At 47.2% G+C, this 22,725-nt stretch overlaps 2 protein-coding genes across 7 annotated transcripts in view; both read right to left on the reverse strand.

The window, feature by feature from the left end:
- DGKD (diacylglycerol kinase delta) overlaps positions 1-5,007 on the reverse strand; it is a 64,214-nt gene extending 59,207 nt beyond the window's left edge. For 2 of the 4 annotated variants that reach the window (XR_012587752.1, XM_074593176.1), the window contains exon 1: positions 3,412-3,594. Coding sequence is in view for 2 of the 4 variants with exons in the window: in XM_074593176.1 (XP_074449277.1) it covers positions 3,412-3,579 (168 nt within the window). In the remaining 2 variants the exon portion in view is untranslated. Of the gene's footprint in view, positions 1-1,583; positions 1,643-3,411; positions 3,595-4,875 lie in introns of those variants that run through there. The other 2 variants (XM_074593177.1, XM_074593178.1) reach the window with 2 other exon arrangements.
- An 814-nt stretch (positions 5,008-5,821) lies between these two features.
- SAG (S-antigen visual arrestin) lies at positions 5,822-22,525 on the reverse strand. 3 transcript variants are annotated; one of them, XM_074592220.1, is made up of 15 exons: positions 22,297-22,525; positions 21,633-21,693; positions 21,497-21,541; positions 21,004-21,197; positions 19,744-19,803; positions 18,518-18,585; positions 18,190-18,325; positions 17,747-17,831; positions 16,412-16,484; positions 15,335-15,472; positions 14,944-15,021; positions 14,129-14,152; positions 13,638-13,702; positions 7,600-7,609; positions 5,829-6,946 (listed from the first exon to the last, which is right to left on the reverse strand). In XM_074592220.1, exons 1-15 carry the CDS (start codon positions 22,384-22,386, stop codon positions 6,853-6,855), a joined length of 1,221 nt encoding a protein of 406 aa, XP_074448321.1. In that variant the 5' UTR covers positions 22,387-22,525; the 3' UTR covers positions 5,829-6,852. The 3 variants fall into 3 exon arrangements, with proteins under 3 accessions (XP_074448319.1, XP_074448320.1, XP_074448321.1); XM_074592218.1 differs by lacking the exon at positions 7,600-7,609 and having other exon boundaries at positions 5,822-6,946; XM_074592219.1 differs by lacking the exon at positions 7,600-7,609 and having other exon boundaries at positions 5,822-6,946; positions 13,624-13,702.
- Between the last annotated feature and the right edge of the window lie 200 nt (positions 22,526-22,725).

The raw sequence follows: 22,725 nt of genomic DNA on the forward strand, positions 1-22,725 counted from the left end.
CAGGACCAGAGGAAGGAAAATATATCTTCAAAGTGTTTGTGACTGTGACAAACAAGTAAGTTCAGAGGAACTCCATGGCTACAGCAGACTTCGCACTCAAGCTGTGATAACAGTAAGTTTCCACGTCGATTTAACCGTACTTACAGGCCTGGTCTTGAGCTAACTACAGCAAAAGATGTGGTTAGAAGAGATTTATATCCTCAGGGCACAGTAAAAGTCTGCCTGCGTCTCTTACTGTCGCTCTGATGGACCTGTCCAACAGCTTCTACGCCTCATGGTAGTCTGCTCTCTGTCATTCAACAGACAAATTCAAAATTAGGTCTGCCTTTACAGAGGAAGAAAGCTCCTCAAAGACTCATCAGAACTATGATTACTCACAAAGTTGTCTCTGCTCCTTGCCCTCAGGGCAAGGAAAAAACACACATAGAGCAGCATACAGAAAAGATGATGAAATAAAAAGACATCAACAAACAACAGAACAAATCAATCCTTGATATCATAATACCTGGGCTTACTTGGAAAATTTGAGACTGTTTAGTTGAAGGTCTTCTGCAGATTAACACACAGGAGGCTTAACAGCTGTAAACAATATCTGTTTATAATCCGTGTTCTTAACATGTTTATGTTCACGTAGTACAAGTGGCTGGTTTAGGCTTTTTCCAGCCATGCTGACGCAGGAAGTGATGTAAAACAGGGCAAATGATTAAGTAGGGACACGGGTGCGTGTTCTGCTACATTCAAACAAAAGTAAAATCCAATGCACCTTTTACTTTAGCATCTCTAACACCCTACTGTAAGCAATAGTTCCCACTCTAGCACTGAGAAAGTCAATGTCCTAGCTCTTATCATAGACACCACCACATAGATATTAAAGCCTGACTATGGCATCCTTCCTCCCTTCTCACATGGGACCCCTGCCACTAGTGGTACGGTGAAATCACAAGGTTCATCCAATCTCCAGCAGGACAAATTTCTGAAATTCAGCACCCTGCGTGTGGGAAAAGATCTCACAAGGCTCATTTCTTTCATAGCACATTAACAGACTACATCAGGTCGCCCGGCGCTACAGCATGGCTGAGATCTGCTTGATAACTGAACATCAACCCGTCTACAGGGCTTCACTGTTTCCTGTTGCGGCCGAAAGAACCATGTCACTCACACAGCCCGGACCCTCAGTGCCTTAACTCAACAAGTGAGTGACGGTGTCAGCAGCCCTTCACAGATGGAGGAAGCAGCCCAGCCGTGCATAACGAAGCCAGCACACAGTCCTCACGTATGACCATACTTTGTCACGGGGGTTTTCGGAACTGGGACCAATGTAACAAACAATGACGAGCAGCAGAATGACATGCTATGTGTCTGAAAGCAGGGCAAACTAGCCGGCAGAAAAAGCATCCCTAGGAATAATGCTTCAGAAGCTGCATCATGCAGAGACATTTACTCTCCTTCGCTATGAATACAAGATATGCAAGACTGAGCTAGGAGCATCAGGACTGAGCAGGCCTTCTGCATCCACACAGCAGCAACCGTGCTTGCCCATACTTCAGAGGCAACAGGAAGGTGACGGCAGAAGCATAACTAACCTGGTACTTCTAAGCAGAAACACGTCACAAAACTATCCAAGAGTTATACAGGACTTCAATGGCTACAAAGAAAAATCATGTAGCTATAGTAAAAATAGTACAGAAGAGGGCAACTCCCTATGGGTGGTTCCTAGCCTAAGGCTGAAGGAAATCTTCACATCTTCTTTTACAGTAACAATACAGAAGAACTACAGTTGTAGTTGCAGAATACTGTTACTGCTCCTAAAAATGGCGTTACTGTTCCAGAATGAACCACGGAGGGGTAAAATCTGACTGGGACAAGGGAATCAGGGTGGAAAGGATTGTGACCTGACCAGGGAGGCAAAACAAGGCAGAAAAAGCTGGGAACAAAGACTAACCACTCATAAGATCACTGTTTTAGCAGACAGGAGGCTAAACATCACCGCACGGCTATAGAAAGGAAAACCAGCAGAGTACAAGATGGGGAAAACTGGGATGTAACCAAGAAAAGGCGGGGAAGATGCTGAGTGAGGCGCACACTGACCATAGGGGACAACAGCAGGGGCTGCACCTTTCAGAGCACAGAGGTCTCAATAGAGAGAAAGTGACCTCTGCCATGTCCAACAAGGGCCACAGGAGGGGAGTTAGCGAACTGATAACGGGGGAGGGCACGACTTGACAGAGATATGGCTGAGCTGTGCAGGGGCCCTCACGGAAAGCACAGGGAGGTGAGGAGAGAGCTCCTGGCAACTCTGATATGGGGAAAAAAGGGGAGAAAACATAAGATGCCGCTTCAGGCGGTGGGGAGGGACAGGATATCTTTAGAGTTCAAATATCGGATAATGGGGGGCAGCACTGGGGAGCAAGAGTTCAAAACTGACTTCCATGACTCCAAGAAAATATTACAGGGGGAGAGAGTAAGGAATGGAAGAGGTAAGGCAGGGTCCTGCTCTACCTGGGCACACTCATCACCCCTCAGGTAGAGAAGCTCCCTGGCAGGTCTGAACCCGGGCACTGGGAAGAAGGTGGCCTAAGCTGGGCTACCGGGGAGGGCGAGCTGGGGAGGTTCCTACATGGCTTCAGAGAGGCAGTTTGGGGATGGCACCTGCTGGGTGGCCGGGGGCAATTCCAGGAGGCCCCGAGGGCGGTTAAGGGGTCGTTGGCAGACCCTGAAGGACGTTTAGGGGGCAGCTGTTGACAGGCACCTGGGAAACCGCTTGTTACAGGGTTCCCTGAGGAGCATTTAGGGGTTCACAAGTCCACGAAGAGCTGCTGGGGGGGGGCGTTGTCAGCAGGTCTCTGAGGGGCGGTTTAGGGGATCGCCGGCACATCCCTGAGGGGCGGTTGAGGGGGGGGGGGGGTGGAAATGGTCGAGTCCCTGAGGGGCGGTTGGCCGACAGGTCTGTGAGGGGCAAGCTGTGGGGATGGCCGGCAGGTCCCGGAGGGACGGTTTTGCTGGGGGCAGATCTCCGGCAAGTCCCTGAGGAGGGGTTTTTGGGGTCGCCAGCAGGTCCCTGAGGAGCGAGGGGTGTGTGAGGCGGTCGCCGGCAGCCCCCCGAGGGCTCTGGGGGAGCCGTCGCCCGCAAGTCCCTGAGTAGCAGGGCGTGTGTGGAGGGGAATCGCCGGGAGTCCCCTGAGGGGCGGGCTTGAGGGGGTCCCTGGCAAGCCGCCGAGGGAGGTTTGGGGGGGGGGGTCTTTGGCAACTCCCAGAGGGGCGCCCTGGGGTCGCCGGCGGGCGCTCCCCGCGGCGGCGCAGGCCGAGCCGGGCGGGAGGGGGAGGCGGCGGCGGCGCTGAGGGAGACGCGGAGACAGAGCCGGCCGCGGCGCTGCCGGAGCCCGAGGCCCTGCCCGCGGCCCCCGCACGCACCTTCTGGCGGATTTGCCCGGACGTTGAGACTTTGCGGATGAGTTTCTGCGGGGAGCCCGGCTCCTGCTCCGGCTCGCTGTCCGACGATTCCTCCGCCGCGGCGCTGGCGGCGGCGGCGGCAGCGGCGACCGCCCCGGCCTGGGGCTGCGCGGCGCCCGCCGCCGCCATGCTGCACGGTGCGGGGCGGCGCGGCGCGGCCGGCGCCCCCTCCCGCCCCCGCCGCGCTCTGCAGCCGCCCGCCGCTGCGGCGACCCCTGGCGGCGGCCGCGCCCCGCGCCGCAGGCCTGAGGGGAAGCGTGGAGGTCGGGCCGGGCACGGCCTCCCCTCACGGAGCTCAGCAGCCCGCCCCAGCGTTGCTCACAGCGGCCCCTGCTCGGTCCGAGCAGCCCCGTGGCCGTTGGGGGCCAGAGAAACGGGAACCCCTGAGGAGGGGAGCCCAAAAGCCTGATTCTTGTGTTTCCAGCACTCCAGTTGTTCTGCTGCACGTAATAAAATAGCACAGGTGAATCCTGGGGAGTCTCCTGGCCCAAGGTGATACCTGTTGTACCCACCTCCTGCACAAGAAGGTACTTTGCACCTGCTCCATCTTACACAGTCACATTCAGGCTCGCCACTTTCAGCACCAAAACAGCCCAACATCACTCTCGCCCGAGTCATCCTTTCCCCACACGCGCCATTCCTCATGGGCTCCGTTTACATGAGGTAACTCTGCCCCGAAGCACTTGTTTCTCTCGTGTCCCATTAGCTGCAGCTATGGAACAGCATGGAGTGTTTCAGGTGGGATTTTGTAAAGATGGGCGAAGACAAAGCATGTGTCACCAAACCAGGCCCCTCAGCAGACAGCTAAACACAGAGGCCACATATTTGATGCAAGCCCTGTTCAAAAGCAGCAGTCTCAGAGATACCATGGCTCGCAGCACGCACCCCTCTCCTGGAGCTGGCTTTCTATAAATGGAGTCCCACCACACTGCAGGAGACCGGGCCGCTCTCCTCCATCTGTAAATAGGACTAGCAGCTACAGGTCTGACTTGGTGGAAGAGCGACATAACATCAGAACCAGAAAGGCAAGACGAGCCAAAAAGTTCCAGCTAGAGACCTCTTTTCATCTGACAGGTCAGTGTCTGCTGACTGAAGGGCAGAGGAAGGGGAGCTGAAGGAGCCAGCAGAATGTGCTTGCTCCCTCCACGAACGAGCAAACATCCAGCGTGAGCTAAACAAAAGCCAATGTCTGAGAGCACGTTCCTAAGCCTAGGCAAAAGGACAGATTTAATAACCACCCTGACTCCTCCCCACCGCACAGCACAGCGCGCCGTGATTTTGTTGCACAGCTAGCTTACAGAAGTCATCACAGCAGATGAACTCGAGGCAGCGACGGAGGTGCTTCACAAGGTTGACATATAAGAACAGAATAATAATAATAAAAAAAATAAATCAGGCCTCTAAGTTTTCTAGTCCCATACTTACAGGTCCCGCAGCCAGGAACACTGAAGGAAACACCTCTGTGGAAGAAGCCACGCTTCCAAGCAAGACTGGAACACTGTCACACACTGTCCCCCCTCCTCCTCCTCCTCCTCCCATCTTTAAAGGATTTCCTGAATAACAGCTCTCCGAGACCAGCATATTCACAACCAGGAGAGCAAACATGCTGCTTCTAGCAATTTCATCTAAGGTGAAACAGCTGTGACTAATGGAGCCAAACACCCTGACAGGTGGTATGAGGTGAGAGCACTGATGGAACTGCAAAATCAGCTGTGGTCTTCACTCTGCTTTCAGCAGCTTCATCAAGACCAGTTTACAGAAGCAAAACAGAAGGCAGCTTTACTTTTAACCCAACCTATTTTAAGCACGAAAGACCACATATAAAGCCGTTTGGTTAAAGCCTTCAGACAATCCACAAAAGTAAGGCTTGTAACTGTGGTGGTGTCAGTAAGAAAGAACAAACAAGCCTCTGCTCAAAAAATGAGCCTGTATATAGAACAATTCTGCAGAAATGCCAGAGTGCAGCCCACGCTTTTCTCCAGAGCAGGCTGCTTTGGCTTGTTATAGTTATCAATCGTAAGCTAAGCCAGAGAGGGGGCAAGCTTAGTTTGTGCAGCCTCTGTGGTCTGAAGCAGGATGGAAGTGCAACACGCTTCCAGCGGGCTTTCACCAGGAGTCCTACTCCTGCTGGGAGGAAACGGACATCTCAAAAACGTCTCCCTCGTTTACTTCTCTGTTAAAAGCACATCGTTGTCAACTGAGATATAAGTGGGAAGCTCTTAATTCCATTTACCAGTGCGTAGGGTGGGCAACATATGTTTATGTTAATAAATGTAGGCCCTACATTCAGACTTTCCAGGAGAATTTAAACCAGAGACATCAAAAAGCAGATTTAGCGCAAAAACAAGAAAAAGAGAACACCAGTCATTTTACATGCAAAATGTAATTAGCTGATGCAACTCACTTCAGTCAAAATATAAGTGAGATTCAGGAAAGGATTAGACATTTACACGGATAATGAGAATATCCAGATCAACAAGAGAAAACAAAGTTTGCAGAACACAATCTCATTTCTTAGAGCATACACCGACCTCTGGCAGATGGATGTTGGAAAAGGCTCCTCGGGGCAGGCTGCCCCATAATTTCCTCCTTAATTTTACTGCACCCTCTTTTGAAGTGCTGTTGCATACAGGAAACTAGATTAAATATAGGCTCAGTCTGGACTAGCAGTTCTCTGCTTGGGGTTGTGTATAGGGAGCTTTGTTAAGGAATTCATGGACAGTGCACATTCCTCTCATCTTTAATAACGTGGTTGTTAAGCATATTGCTAGAAAGCTAACATTGTATCTCAACATTATAGTCACTGTGGAAGATGACTTGCCAGACATGAATGGTACAGAAAATGGATGTAAGCCACACACGGGAACAGGGCAAGCACTGAGAATATTCACTAGATGAGTTTGGTAAAGCAGAAATGCAAAAGCAACCAAAAGGAGATAAAATCAGTTTTGTACAGTCCGCTGAGAAACTTCAGTGAATGACCAAAGGCTGCAAGCCAGCCTGTCAGACTAGGACTTGGTTCACTAATGTTTTGAAGTCAGAGACTCTTTGACACCGAGTAAACCTAGGCAAGCTGCACAAACCATCACTTCAGCTCTCAGCAGCGGTGAAAGCAGCCAACCTTTTTATTAGGTAGCCGTGAAAGCCAAAGTCATGGCATGGCAGCCTTCCTGTCCTCCTCTGGTAGCTCCAGTAAGCATCAGGTTTTGAGTTTGCTACATTCTTCTAGAGTTGAAGCTTTTAATAAGTAATAGAGATTCATGACTTTATGTCCACTGATCTCAGGGTTGATCCCTGGAAGACAATGCATGCACTGAGAACATGGAGTTTACTAGAAACTTATCTCCTAAATTTCTAATTGATGCCAGACTACGTAGCTTCTCTGGCAGCTTGTTCTTTCAGTCACTCATCAGTTGAGGATGCATTCTTATCTTCACCATCAGGCGTATCTTTTAGCTGTTGACGAGCAAACTCCTCAAATACCAGCTCTGCTTCACTGAAATGGAAGAAAAACAGGTCTTTCAAAATGATGTTAGCAATTTTTTTATACCAGCAGACTAAAGGCAACACATGGGAGGAAGAAGAGAAGCCCCAAGCAGACTCTGGTAATGTTTCCTTTGTCTTCAAAGGGATTTGTATCACATTCCCACAGGCACCGTCTTCATTGGCGGTGTTCTAGCTAGTATGAAAAGCAGTCGCTTGAGCAAGTCAGGATACAAACTGAGGAGGTTTTCATCTGTACTGAATCATGTCCATTCCAGCTAAATATTTATCAGCTAGCTGAAAAGTCTGCAGCCTGAAAGAGTCTTTGTCTAGAAATAAAATGTGAAACCTTTCATCCTTATTCATTCTGTAGTAAAATATGGGCACGTGGTCAAACCTATTGAGTTCCTGAAACTTAGAGCTACAGATGATCAGCTGACCACAAACACATCCCTCCTCCAACGTGTTTCCTTAAACGAGTTTCACGTGGTCAGTCATTGCTGTTCAACTGATGGCAGTAATGTGTCAAGCCACAGTAACTTGCTCACTTGGGATTTAAGCTCATACTCTGTGAACCCTGTGGATTTTTGGACAATTTTGAGGAGTTTTCAAAGGCTCAATGCACAACTGCAGCTAGAATGTGAAATATCATTAAAAGAAACTTACCCGTCCTTCCCTGCAGTCACCAGCATTCAGCAAAAGGAGGAAAAAAGACACACTAAGTAGTTAGAACCGTGGATCCTAAAACCAGCAAAAATTTCTAAACTGACAAGACAAAACAGTGACAAGCACTAGGATTTGCAGCAATACAAGAATTCCAGAAAGTCTCAAAATGTGCATACGTGCACCTGATGAAGCAAAACTCAATCTCCCCAACGGAAAAGCACTCCAGCAATGTTGCCCAAGACATCAGAAGGGCTGAGAAATAGAGACAGATTTTCCCATTTATGCTGCCAGCGGTCACAGCTGTGAGAGACTCCGTGCATACACTGCTATTCAAAGATGACAGCGCTTGGGTGTCAGGAGGTTAGTCGATAAGTTGGTCTGTCACTGTGATTTAAGTAGTCAGCTGATGAGAAGACAATGTTCTTGTTCGATAAACATGAAGGTATTAAAAATCAAACGACATCAGAATACAGAAAGGCCTATGCGGTCTCTCGTTAGTTTATGCACTTGAGGCAATACTCCAGATTTCAACCTTCCCTAAATATAATCCCGAGACCTTTGGCACTTGTACTTCTTCAATGTGATTTTTGCTAACCGCACCATAATGAATGCTGCTTGCTAGCAGGGTTCCTCGGACGCTGTTTCAGCACAGCCTGAAATGAGCAGAATAGACTGTATGGCAGTGATGAAATGGGGGCAGGGATTTTTTTTTTTGCTCTCACAGTTACTTTATCTTTAGCAAGTAACCATCGCTTCACTGGCTTACTTATCATGAGTTCAAGTCAGGGAGCAAAGCACACCCAAGACATCATCCTACAGAAGTCATCAGGGATCTGGGATGCTTCAGTGACTGGATGACTCGCTACCCGGAGAATTCCCACCCACACCGCACACTGAAATCAAGGGCAACAAGTGGAAACTAGCACTGCTGGAAAAGTCAGCATTAAAAGTGTGCCAAATAGGGCCACTCTAGCCAAAATGCCTCAAAGGATGGACCATGTAAAGACACTCATGATGGCATCTATCCAGACTCAGAAAGGATGGTTTCCTCTACTCACAGAAGCCAAGATGAAGCTGGAAAGTCTCAGGGCACACATGCTTGATTGAAACGGATTTAAAATGAAATATTTTGAACTTTCAAAAATTTCCAACACATAAAGCATCGTTCCCATTTCATTTTTCCTGAAATTTTTATTCTTTAAATAGTCTGCCCCCTTTGAAGAGCGTTCATTACTATGGGAACAGTGACATCAGTGATGCGGGTGAAGCTGTGCGATACCCACCAGTGTGCTTTGAAGCCAATTTTACGAAACGGGTTGAAGGGGAAAAGTAGGTATTGTTTCAATTGGGCATATACTTTACTGTCAGATAAATGCTTATTGAACCAATACTTAGGTAGTGTGGCAGCAGAGTAATGCTTAGCATATACCTCAGATGTAAGATTACGTTCCAAGATGCCCTTCTTTACCTTCAGGCTGCTACACTAACAGATAGCTTGTTAAATGCTATTAGCGCCCTAGCAGGAGTTAGGCCCATTCCACACAGTTCTCTGGCTGTCCCGTGGCTTATTTAACATTATAACACTGAAAAATTGTCCGGATCCTGAGAATGGGTAGGCTTTTTCCTTTTTTAACTGGCATCGCAGCAATTGTTTTGAGGACTGGGACGGGAGGGGGCTGTGTTCAAGGATCCACGAGGCTCCAGAATGTCATCATGCTCTCTGCAGAGGGTTTTCTGCAAGCTTTTATTATGCGGCCACAGAAAAGATTCCATCTAATTAAAGTTGTGGCATATGGTAATTTTCATTATAAGCTTGCTTTTAACCTCTCTTAACTTTATGGTGGGGGGAAAAAAAAAAAGGGAGTGGGCTGTGTTATTTTTCAAAACATTACAGTGCTTAAAAAATTAACTAATTTCTGAAAGTTAGAATACCAGTACAGGGCAGGTATAGCTTTAATATTAAAGGGACAAAGCATTTACGGGTTTCTTGAGACCAGCCCTTTTGTGCAAGTTTAACAAGGGAGCAGATACATGACCATCTGTTGAACAACAGCCAAAACAAAGGCCAGTGTCCAAGACATAGGTCCACAAAACGTAAAACATCAGGAGAAGGGCAGGAAAACCCCAGACCGAAGAATTCACGCTGAGGCCACGGCCTTGAGAGAAACCCAGCAGGAGCCGCTGGGCTAACTGCTGACTGGGAAAGGTCTTCATGCCTGGGAAAGGCATGAAGATACACAGCCCAGTTTGAATCTATCTTTAAAAGAAACAGATCTCTATCCATTTTTGTCAACCGGCGGAAAAGACAGCCTGCCAATGTGACAGGAGCTGCTTCGCCTAAAAATAACCACCTGTGAACCACATGGGTCCAAAAACAGTTGCAAAACCAGCACACATGAAACATGCAAATGCTGGCCTACAAGAAGTCCGAGGCAAGGGAGCTATAAATAAACATGGGAAAGGAAAGGTAGCAAGCCGTTCCTTTGCTGTCTCCTCCAGGCACAGGAAAGAAAGAGCAAGCAAACCGCAATAGCCATGCACTCTGACGGACCTGCGTTTCACTGCCTGATGAACGCTTCGGAGCTCGCTCACAGAGGGCAAAGCACTCTGCTGCGAAACAAAGCACGCAGCAGTTCACCACGCTCGCCCCAGTTTGGCCCTAAAAAAATTAAACCGTGTTCTTGAGAAGGTTATCCTTCTGAGGTTCTCTACACTCAAATCAGCCCTGCGTGATTAAATACACTGATGCTATGCGTCTTTTATTTACTTTTGCCTTAAATCACCTTGGCTAGCGAAGGGAAAAGGACATTGCCCCACTGCAAGGAATAAATGGTAATATGTGGCATTTTTAAATCCCACTTCAGCTTTGACTCTAAGTTGCTTGCTTTGACTGCTTTCCTTTCTCCCAGCTGTGCCTTAAGATGAAGCGACAGTCAAGTAAGCGGAGAGGTACAACAGGCAAGCTGCTTACTACTGACTCATCAGTAAAAACAAAAAGTAACGGAAAAAGAAGATAAGGAGTGATCTCAAAATTCCCTGTGCATGCACCCCTGCCTACACCCACCACAGAAGCTGCCGAACAAACCAACAAAGAAAAAAAGCCATTTTTGGGGGCCTCTGGGAGTCTAAACGCTGTTTAAGCTCCATCTCTGCAACTAAGTCTTGATTTGCTCGATTACAAATTAAATGGTATTTCACTAATGAAAGGCATTTTATTTCTCAGAGTTTATGAACTTAGGTGGTAGAATAAGAATTTTAAAAGCATGAACCCACAATTGGGAAGAGTGACTAGGCATAGGGCACGGTAAACTACCAGCCAAGAACGCTGGGAAGAGTTTTAGTTTACAAGCTTCATAGAGAAGGCTGGTTTATTCTCTGTAATGAGCTCAGACACCACATTCCAGCACAGTTTTCAAGTCAGCTATGTAGGCTTCAGAGGAATTTTCTGCTGTTACAGTTTTTTTTTTTGTTTTTGTTTTTTTTTTTTTTTTTTAAGAGAAAGCATTTATTTCTCGAGTTAACCATTTGTAAGGCTTTCCCCACGGGATAGCTCTTGAAACTACCGGTATTTTTTTTCAATTTATAAGAAATTTGCAGTCTCCATCTGTACAAAATGCATGAACTGTAGCTGTCTTCTGACAGTAAGCTCCTGGAAGGCTTTGATGTAGCAAACAATACGTGGGCTGTGCCTTTGGTAGAGGATGTGTTGGGGGAAGCGATCTGAGAAATATTGCAGTTCTCCATTTCCCTTGTAAAGTCTTCTGCCCACATCCTTTTGAGTGCACTATATGAAGGAGTGTATCTATCAGCCATCCTTTGAAATGATCTTAGAAGGGAGAACTGACTGACTTCCATTTTTCCTCATATTACAAGTGCTTCTGCTGGAATTATCTGCCGGAAGCATAAGTAATAAAAAGGGGGTTGCAGCACCGCAAACACCAAAAAGCATCCCGTAAAAAAATTCACACCGTTCTGAAACTGTAAAATTCTTTACAGTTGCCTAAGCCTTTAGAAGATCCTTGTTTGAAGTTCTCAAGCTTTTCTCCCTATCCGTGACAGCTCCAGATTTTGTAGCCCTGAGCTGCCCCACCTGCCCTGCGAGGCTCCCCATGGACACTAGATGGCCCTCACCAGCCACCGCTGCCGGGACCGCTGGTGGCAGTCCCAACTCCTCCCCGAGTGCCTGGGAAGGGGGATTGCCGCAGGAAAGGCTGAGGGAAATGCTTCAAGTATGTACGAGCTACCAGAAGGGACAGGAGACCCTTGCCAAAGTGGCTGTCCCACAATGCATCACCCACTCAAGGTCACGATCAAGTGTGCAGCAGTGTCAGTGTTTTCGCTGGCAGAGCTTTGCTGCCCTGCAGCGTGAAAATGGAACCCGCAGCCTGGGCACAGTGACGCCGACAAAAGCACGTGCTTCACAGCACCTTCTGCAAGGTGATCCAACATTACCAGTCCTATGGACCAACATGCAGGACCCGACGCCCACCTCACAGGCCAGCCAGAGGCAGCTTTGGGCTGCGTGGCTGCTGTAGGGTATCCTGTGCTGCCCCTCGGTGACGTCTCCTTTGCGGCCACAGCAGAAAGGGAGGGAGAGGGGAACAGGCCTCATGGATTTGCCCTGAAGGTGCTTCCTACACTCACTGTGTTACTCTGCTGGGGTGTAACACGCACAAAAAGCTTCTCCTATGAGCACGTTGCATGCCTGTGCCGAGAGGCCTTGCTGGCACAGCTCACGGCAGGGGTTTTCCCAGTGGAAGTGGGAGTTTCCTATGGTGCAATTCTCAAAGAGGAGTGAAGATATCTACCTCTGCCCACTCCAGCACATCCGTAATTAGCAAACAGTGATTCCCAACCAGAGCAACTGAGCGTGGAGAGGATCACCACTCTCTTCTCATTGCTCACACGTGATTCCTCCAACAATTTCACACAATAAGGACTAAAGTCACCGCTCTCTAATGCTTCCAGTATAGAACATGGCATCTATGTTGGGATAACTCCTTTCATAGCCTCTTTCATGTCCTTCCAATGGTCATGTTCTCACATATAGCTGCTTTGGTTAAGTTTGGGCCCAAAGAGAAAAAGAAAGAAAAAGCAGTGCAGAAGCAGCCTTCGGTTTTTGTTTGAAGCCCATGAAAGTCTGTCCAAATACAGGGGGCAGGGCAAGATGACTCATCTGTATCAAGCCCCAACATCAGAAAGCTGGCATACTGTTTTGTGTTCCAGCTTCAGATGCCACAGAGGAGCTCCTGTACAGGCTGTGGTGCAAGCACCTTGCAGTTCTTGTATGCTCACCATTAGAGAACAGAGCCAGCCAGGGCCTGAAGAAGTGGGAGGAGAACACAGATGCTCAAGACGGCCCGCAGTTTTGGCATCGGATCCAAGCCCTGGCATGCCTGGGGAAGGCTAGTTCCTTACACCGCTTTAAAGTTCCCACACTTTCATTTACTGACATGACTATGAAGAGACATTCCTCTCACGTACCTGCTGAACATAAAGGCCACAGCACAGACACCGTGGCCAATGCCACATCAACATAACGGGGACTCTAAAAAAATCACTTAACAGTTCATCACCTCTTAACTTTGCTTAAAAGCATTTTGCTTTTTACAATGCTCATGCCTCTTAGGTGTTTCCTATGACTCATTCTTGTTTGGTGTATTACAATCCGGCGGAGAATTGTTGTCCACCTCGTCCAGGACATTTTGCACAGTAGTCATGAGATTGAACTGTGCAGTGCTTCCTCAAGCCCCTGTGCTTTGTATTGTGACTCCGTAGATGAAAGACAAAAAGGGAACATGACCCATTTCCACCTGTCTCCCATCTTAGCATCCCTTCTCCCCGTTATTTTGGGCCTTGAGATTGAGATCTATATACACACGCATATACATATACACACACACACACAAAACAGCCCCCATACTGGAGTCTTGTTGATTCTAAAGGCCTCCTGTAGAACAAACCACTACAAGCCTTGCAAAGGTAAGATTTCACGTCAGTCTGTTAATGAAGAAAGGCAAAAACCAGGCATAACTGACCTGCTGGGTTCTTTTCCTCAGGTTTGGGGTGCATGAGACGGAACGGCAGCTCTGTGCCCACTTCACTTTGGGGAGAAAAGAGAATTCATCAGACCCACAGCTCCATTCACGCCTGGTTCAGTACCCTTCCCACCTGCGGCCAGCCCGAGCCCTGAACTCCGGCTTCACCCGTTCTTTCATCTTTTTCCAATCATAATTTTCCCCTCAAAAAGAGTTAAACTGATTTCTCCACAAATATCCCAGGCTTAGCCACTTTAATAAACTGGGTTTATTAAGTGCTGAATGTACTCGCCTGTACATAAAACCAGAAATATTTTTGTACTTGCTTAATTTTCACAGCTGAGTGCAATTCTTATTTCTGTCAGGTTAGGGGAGAGTTAATGGTGGCGGGTTTTTTTAGGGAGGCAGGACAAGGAATAGGAAAGAGGGTAAAAAAAATTCATGAATTAACAACTACAACTGCATGGTCTGAAAAGGAAGATGACATTTACCTGGAAGTGAGGTCTCCCAGCATGCTACAGAAGAAAACAAGGAGAAAAACACAACCATATTTAGTGCCTTTCCATTCCAGCGCTCTACCAAATGCTGTTTTATTGGTGGGCTATTGAAATCACCTTCCTCGTATTCTCCTCTCTACTTGCCACAAAGCACAACATCCAAATAAACTTGGTTTTGAAAAAGGTAATTTTCGTTTTTCATGTTCTTCCCATGGAGAAAGAGTCTAAGTTTTTGAAATCCTGACCGAGTGTTGGGCATGGGTCCTTTCTTGGGAGCCAAAGGACAAGGGCAATCGGAGGACCACAGATGGCAGCAGTCATTCTGTCATGCTTTAGGCAAATCATTGACTCATTTTTATACTAGAAAGAAGGCTAGATGAATGAAATACAAATGTAAACAGTGACTATCACCAGAGTTATCCTTGTCCTCTTTCGCACTGTGTGCTGGGGACTAGCTCGTGTTGATAGCATCAGTACAGAACCTGAGCTACGGTGTTGATGACTCTCAGGCAGATGTCTCTACCTTCTGCTCTGGGAGAACGAGAATGCCAACATAAAGGCTCACACAAAGTTTCGCTTCAGTTCTCGCAAAATAAGTTATGGCTTTGAAACAGAAAATTTCAATGCAAACCAGAGGTTCATACTTCAGTCATAAAGTCACACGGTACCTAAGGAAGGTAATCCAGCCCCTCTGGCTCTGGCAAGTTCTTTGGATAGGCCAAGACTGATTTCCAGGCAGTTTATGCTTTAGAGGAGGCCTGATATGCTACAACACTAGGACTAGACTCTAAAGAGTCTGTTATTCTTACCCTGGAACAGTGAGCTTCACTTTGACCTTGTAGGAAACCAGAATCCCCATCACTGTCTTGTCTATTCCGTCCTTAATACTAGCAGAGAAAACAGACAGCAGCGTTAGGCAGCACGGCAACAGAGCGACAATATACGGCTGCAGCAAGAACTGGGTGAACATCCTATTCTCCTGACAGGGACAGAGCGGACGAGCCCCAGGGACAGCGAATACCTCTCCAGATCTGTGCTCACTGTTTAGCCTGAACAAATGCGACAGGTTAAGTCATGCGACGTAGACCAACCCATTTGGACACACATTTAGAGTACAAACTCCTGACAGGAGTGTCTCCTCCATCCTCCCCGCTTCTCTATAACCCTCCACTAGCTAAGACCATTTAGAACTCTACTCACATGGTACTAGAAGCCAAGTTGGTGTCCTCATCCTTTAGCTTTCCGTCCAGAGCTATTTCCCGGTTCTCCCTGTTATTTGCTAGCAAGGGCAAAAGTATCAGTGTCTTGGTCAGGCTGCTGTTTGGCTGCACCTTTTCCCTGAAAATAAGCAGTAGGTGAGAGAAGGAAAGCGATACGGTGATTTGTGTCACACAACCCAAACCAAGAGAATTTCAAAACAGATTACACACCCATCCAAAAGGAGCGGGATTTATCTGTCCAAATTTAGTTGTCTACAATGCAGACATCTACATCTAAACTGGTCAGAAAAATTCCCTTTATAATCAGCAGAAAGGAACAAGCACTTGCAGAAAATCATTAATTTCACATTAAGGCAGACTGCTAAAGTAGGTCAAACTATGCTGCAAACCTCTAAATTTGGACAAAATAAATCCTAGTTTAGAAGACTAGTACTCAGTGGAAAACGTGCCCCTAAGCTACAGGAGAAAAAAGCCAGAAAAATATAAAATACCCGTGTGTGCCCAGCTCTCCTCACAAAGCAGGGTTCAATGCTGCACTGCCAATGCAGTGCAGTGCAGAAGCACAAGTGGTTCTCCACACTGTCAATAGGCTCGAGGTTTTTATGGGCTTCCTGAGGCCAGAGGATACCAAACGAAACGGTGCGAAGAAGACTGACCTCAAGCTAGAGCATCCATGACTTCCACCCAAACAGCAGCACCTTTCAGAAAAATGTTGCATCTCTATTTAAAGATTTCAAGCAATGGGGAGCCTTCCACAGCCCCCGCTAAGTTTTTCAAGTAGGTAACTGCTCTTCAGAGAAAACCCCCTCTTCCGCAACCTCCCCCTGTTCTCCGAAAAAAGGTGCAGGGTACCTGCTGGCTAGGAGAAAAGGAGACCGGCTGCACCTAGAGAGCAGAGGTGGTGTGGGGAACACACACAGGAGGTGAGGTGAGAGGAGAGAGCACTGTAACAGCGGGCAACTGCAAGACTATAGCTAGGAACACCTCCCATTACTGAGGAGGAGGGTAATTAAAGGGTATGAAGGAGGAAGAAGGGATAAGCAGAGCATTCACTCACTGTGCTTCCTCAGCAGCTACCACTTTTGTATAGTAGTCACTGGAGTACAAAACCACATTGGCGACCTGCTCCACTGAGTGAGAAAGGAGAAAGCGGACCATCAGTTGTGCATAGGCATCAGAAACAAGATCGCTCCCCCCTCCTCGAGTCTCAGGAATGGAAGACGTGATGAGGACAGCAGCAAAACCCATCCATTTAGAGCCCGAAGGGTCAGGCAGCCTGACCAGGATAGAGACCAACAGCACGCAAATGGCCAAAGATTATCTTCCCTGGAAGGCATTCGGCCTTGATTTGGAGACAACAAAAACTCGATAACCCACGGTTTCCCCTGGGAGCCTGCTCTTTCCGTTATGAAGATCTCCCTCTTCTTCTCTAAGCGTGTCCACTTTTACCTCTGGTCACTGGTATCTCCTGTCTATCTATAGTCAATGCGTTTGCATTCAGGAGACACCAGCATCGAGCAGACTGGATACCAAACTGCAGTCAAGAGCCTGCGATAATAAATAGCTTATATCCTCCAATCACACACCAAAAAATACCCCATAGGGTAATTCTGACTGAAACACTGATGAGGAAAGAATCTGGGGACCCACAAGATCTTTTTAAGCCTGACAGAGGCGTGTCAGCCTAAAAATATTTGGGAATCACTAGACAGCGCATCCAAAACCAGCACTGAATCAGCTTTCTCTAGTATAGGGTTTTGTAAAAACCTCAGCAGCTTCGTTCCCTCCTTGCCTTCCCTTCTCTTTCTCATCTTTTGTCTCTCAGACTGGCTTGCACAGGTCCACGTGCAATGGGGCTCATGGGGTGAAAACACGCAGTGCCACAAATAAAACGCAGGCACAGCACTGACACTCCTCTGAAACTCAGCCCCTGCCCTCGGCTTCCTCAGGAGGAATTACACCATCGCTGGCAGAGCAGATGTTTCTAACGTCGCCAGATGTTTCTGAAACCCCAGGCAAAATTGTATGCAACCTAGGCACGTTCAGAGTCAGCAGGAGTTGACAGGGAAGCCCTTCCCACCGGCCTCTCAACAGAGGTGGATTTCTCCCCACAGCACCTGCCTTGCCCACTGCAGGCGTCAGACCTTTTTTCTGTTTACCAGAGGGGACATGACAGTACCTGAAATTAAGCCATACAAGTAACCATGGGAGTTGCAGTGTTTCACTTGATGAACAGCAAACAAAAAGCAACGGACAGGGTGGAGGAACAAATTCCTGCCTTGTCCCATGCTGCCTGCTTAAGCTGTTGCAAGCGCTAAATCCTGGCTGGTTTTCAGCCCTCCCACCATTCCTCTACCCCTCAAAAGAATCCCAAGCAACAGTAAAAACATACCCTGGACTTTGATCTTCTTCACTGTTTTCTCTGTGCTGTTGTTGATGGTGACAGTGACCGGAATGGGCTCACCGTGGTAGTACACCTAGAAGGAATCTGATGCTCAGAAATCCAGCCAGGAGGCCTCTCCCAAGCCCTGAACCCCGCCCTTCCTCCCAGATTAAATCTTCTCACAGAGGCCAGATAAGGCAAGATGACCCTTTCTCAAGGATTCCCAACCCTTTCTTCAACGATGTATTTAGCCTCAAATGCATCTTGTAATGGGGTCTTGGCCTCCCCTACCAGTAGCTAATGAGAGGAATGACATTAGAGCCCTTGAGTGGAGGCCAAGTCAGTCTCAGCTGAGACCATCCAACTAACCGCCAAAGTAGCTGCTGCGGGCAGCAAAACGCATATTGGCGTGCTGATACTATCACGCCCGCGGCCCCGGGCAAACTCCTCACCTCTTTACTGAGGCAAGCTTTCAAGTGTAACGGCTTGGTGGACATGAAGAACTGCCAGGTGGTCTCCGCACAAGGTTGGGGTCCTGGGTTTTCTGGAGCGTATTGCACCTTACGGATCAGCAGACGTGCAGAGTTCCTGGGAAGCAGCAGAGGACAACACGGTGGTACTTTGTGCTTGGCAGAGGCAGGAGCTCTGCATTCACATGTGCTTACACCCGGGAAACCCAACGGCAAGAGGGGCAAGCCTGAACAATCGGCCAAGGTGCGTTACTGAACCGCTCACCCCTTTAAGAAGGGCAAAGCTGAAGACAGAGACACATTCTGTTACCTCTTATGAATTCTCTCTTCCACATTCTCTGTTGAGAAAGCTTTCACCTCAAAGTCCACCCCACAGCTCTGCCAGAGAGAGAGAGAAGACAGCTGTGAAATCAGTGTCAGAAGCCAAGAACATCTGCAGATGTTTAAACATCCTTCTATACACCAGAAATTGGCAGATTCCTGCCAGCTGCGAATTCTTCTGGCCTCCTACCATTGTAATAGAGATTCCTGCCAAGGGGTGCGGCAGCACCCACCTGTTCCACAAGTTCCATAACCGAGGCTTAGTGCCCAGCCCTTGACCGATGACATCCCTACTCCTCAAAGGCTTCCTGTGAGAGCAGTGCTGTAGAGGTCTCAGCACACTGCAGGCCAGAAGCCTGAGCAGCCTGCAAGACTCCCCAACCTGCCTTGAGTTTCTGAACTGAATTTCTGAATGGCTTTGTAATGCCAATACCTGTCTTGGGTCAGCCTTATTTCCCAATGTCTAAAGGCCAATCGGGCCAAGCTGACCTGTGTTTTAACGGGTTTTTACCGGCATGGGACATCTGTGTGAGTCACGGATAACTGTCTACAGAGCAATATGGGAGTTTTTGCTGGAATATCGTTCCTTGGCAAAAAACACAGCTTATCCTTGTGGCATTGGATTCTACAACCTGCGTCCCACCTTGCCCGGCTGTTAGTCTAGCTCAGCTGTTCAGAGAGCGTCCAGTGAAGTATAAAAGGAATATTTTAAATCGTGTCAGAAACCTTACAAAACCTCTCATTACCTGGTGACTTTTACTCCAGGGTTTTTGCTGTGTTTACACACACATGCAAGCCAGACCTCCTCTGCATTTGTTTTAATTCAGAAGCAAGTCTTAACACGTGCTATTTATAGTGGTCTATGAGATTTTAGGCACTCAGTCTCCTTTTCTCTCACGTAGCCTGACAGCTACAATCATTTTATGCACAGCCAACCCGCAAATCATGTGGTACCCTTAAGGAAAACACAAGCATTGCAGATTTACTGGCCTTGCTGCTATTTGACTCGATTCCCTTTCTCATTCTGAGGACTTAAATTCCAAGTCTGTGACATGCACTTGTAGCTCTCAAGTCAGGCTCCTGACATTTGTGGCGTAGCGCAGTAAACCCTGGCATCACCTTATTCTACTCTCAAGGTAGCCAAGTAAAGTCACGTGACTTTTTCCATATGACTTTCCCCGTCCACGATAAGCACAAGCGTCCCATCGGTCTCACCTTATCAACGTCACGAGGTGCAGGCTGCAGACAGACTGAACAAGGCAGGTAATCTGGAAACTGAGGGAGGAAGAAGGGAAAAATACCTCAAAAGCTGTATTACAAAGATTTCCAACTCTGCGATGCTCTAATTAACACATTGCTCACAAACGGTACAAAGCAATCCCAAAGACAACAGGCCACTTACTGTAATATAGTAACCCTTTGAAGTTCTGGTGAAGATAGGGGCCTTAATGTACTGAACAAGTCCCTCTAGTCAAAAAATGCTGTAATAGCCAAGGAAGGGGAAAGAAAAAAAAAAAAAAAGGAAGACAAAGAAGAGAGAAAAAGTAAAACAAGCCCAGGCACGTGAAGCACCTGGTCTAAAAATCAAACACAGCCTTAGAGGCACAGCTTAGAGAACATCTGGCTCCCCACCCAAGATGCTCAATATGGCTCACAGCAGTGCTGCTCACTCTTCACGTGGGCTTGAAGCTTGAGCAAAGCTTCTCTGTGTCAGAAACACAACTAAGGCCACAAAGACCAGCCAACTACCAGCCAGTGCCCATTGCTCCTGGCCTCGGCAGGGCCAGCAACCTCAGGTGTCAACTGGGAAGGCTGCAGAGTAGCTCATGGAGACCAAGTGTTACCACCCCATGAGAGACTCCATTAGTTTGAAGATCACTAGATTGTATTTGCGTGGTTAATAACATTACAATAGGTACCAACCCATTTAGCAAAATCATTCAAAGACTTATTTGTTGCAATATCTGAGCATGTGGTTTTCAAACCTGGATCTTCCTAGGGAATGCTAAAGCAGACATATCACTGACAGTACTGGAAGCACATCCCGTCAGAATCAGAATTTGGCAATGAGCCGTTATTTGTTGACAACATCTGGTAAAGAGCCCTTCATCCATTTGTTTGATCCATACAATTTTAAAGAGAAAGGATTTGGCAATTTCTTTATGAGCTCCAAGGCAACGGTATAAAGTATTCCAGCCCCTCAGGAAGGGGGAAGACAAGGATATATGGGGCTGTTTCTAGCATAAAGCCATTGCATGTTCCCTTGCCCTTTCAACGACCAGTTAGGGTCTTCTTGCACTTTACCACTCAGGATGTCGAAGAAAAAAAATTGGTACGTTACCTGTCACTCAAAATTGGAACTTTGCATAACATGAATTCGCTATTAATCCCTGTCTCTAGTCCATCACTGAGTCTCAGCAGCCTGGTAACAACAGGCAAGGAGGAGAGGGTCAGAGGCTCTTAGGAGATACTTACTGTAAAGAAAAAGGGATAAGCATTTTTCCCCAGCTTCTTTAGCAGAGATTCCTGCAAGTGGGAGAGAGTCTCTGGCTTGTCAGCAGGTGGGTACACTTGGACCCTGGAGAAGAACAGGTCCCGTCGGAAGGTGAGGCCAATCACATCAATGTCTTCTTGGCCGTACCGGAAAGCACAGGTCAGGGACACGTACACTGGAAAGAAGCACATGACGGGTAAAGCAGGCAGCAGGCTAACAATGCAGCCGGGGCGGGGGGGGATGTAAAATCCTCCTGCTCTATAGAGTCAGGGAAACCCATTTCAACGCTGTCGTGTAACCCGTAAGTATTCATACCATATGTAACAACATACATTACGTTGAGTGAGAAGCCCATTCACTGGGGAAGAGAGTTACATTTCTACCCTTGAAACAATAAAAAGGGTTCTATCTCAGCATCTCACTTCAAAAGAGGACTAACAATCTCTGGAACATACGTTGCATAAAACCTCAAACCTTTTTTCCCCTTGATAATTGCAGGATCCACCAATACAACGCCATCTGAAAGAAAGGGAAAAAAATAAAAGAGATTAAGAGAAGAAAATCAGGGCTGAGAGAGCAGGAAGGGCAGCATGTATCCTTATGGACTTACCTACAGGTTCCACGTTCCCCATGTTATCAATGAAGTCCCGCTTTCCCAGGTAGATGGTCAGCTGCAGGGAGAAGATGATGGTGGTTGAACTACGAAGTGTTGTATTTGGGTGTTGGGTGGGGGGACACAGCAGAGAGCTATAAATCTTGTAGAAATCAGAACAATTCCATTTTAAACGGAATTCTTTTTTTCCCAGCAAATATGCGATCCCCACCAGAGTCAACAGGATTATTCACGTGCTTCAGGACATCGGAATTGAAGACCTGATGTAGACCATCGCCCAAAAGTATATACTTGGACATTGGACAAAGAACTATAGATGTAAAGATTTTTGGTGCCATCAGGTTGAAAAGACAATGAATCAGCTTTGTTTTAAATGCTTTCCAGCAGGACTACAACCCAGGGGGAGCGAGAGGCGAGTTGCCTTCCTCTTGTATTATAATACATGGGAAGCTTGCCCTATAAACGCTGTTTACATCATCTCCTCAAACTTGGCACTAAATACAGTTCATGGTCCTTCTTCGGAAAAAAAGGAAGGGGGCAGGAAAGAGCTTTCTAATGTCTCCAGTCAGACTACAAATAAAAGTCATACCCATGACTTTTATATATAGAAATATATATATTTATACCCATACCTATATAAACCCATTATTGTGGTACTTACAGCTTTGTCCCGGGTGCTTTTTTTGAAGATAACTTGTTTATTAGCATTCTTCCCACTCGCCCCTGTCTTTTGAGACTCAGGGCAGCTCATGGTCAAAGATGGGTGTGTGACCGTGCGTGAATGAAGCTTTTCTGCCCCAAAAGGTCCTGGGAAAGATGTCAGGAAAAAAAACAGGTGGATGAGATAAAAGCAGAATTATACTTGGTGGGTAAAGCACTCTACTCCCAGGTATAGTTTACCAAAGACTATTTCACTAGATACTCAGGCATGGCACAGAAGGTGGCTTTCTTGTCATTTTTGCAGTTCCTCGTTAAAAAAAAAAAACAAACCAAAAAACCAAACAAACAGAAACAAAAACCAAACAACCAAACATGAAAACATCTATTTAAGAACAGCTCTTCAGAAACATTACAAAAGACCAAGAACTCT

Source organism: Larus michahellis, chromosome 6 (assembly GCF_964199755.1).
Source record: "Larus michahellis chromosome 6, bLarMic1.1, whole genome shotgun sequence".
Classification (NCBI taxonomy): domain Eukaryota; kingdom Metazoa; phylum Chordata; class Aves; order Charadriiformes; family Laridae; genus Larus; species Larus michahellis.

Bases quoted from the DNA above. Each gene is read 5' to 3' on its own strand.
- SAG (XM_074592220.1), bottom strand. From the start codon at position 22,386: ATGAGCTGCCCTGAGTCTCAAAAGACAGGGGCGAGTGGGAAGAATGCT. The intron at 19,804-21,003 runs GTAAGTATCTCC...TTCCTCCCTCAG, and splicing joins CTTATCCCTTTTTCTTTACA to TTTCCAGATTACCTGCCTTG. The intron at 15,022-15,334 runs GTGAGTAGAGTT...TTTCTCTGCTAG, and splicing joins AACTTGGCTTCTAGTACCAT to TATTAAGGACGGAATAGACA.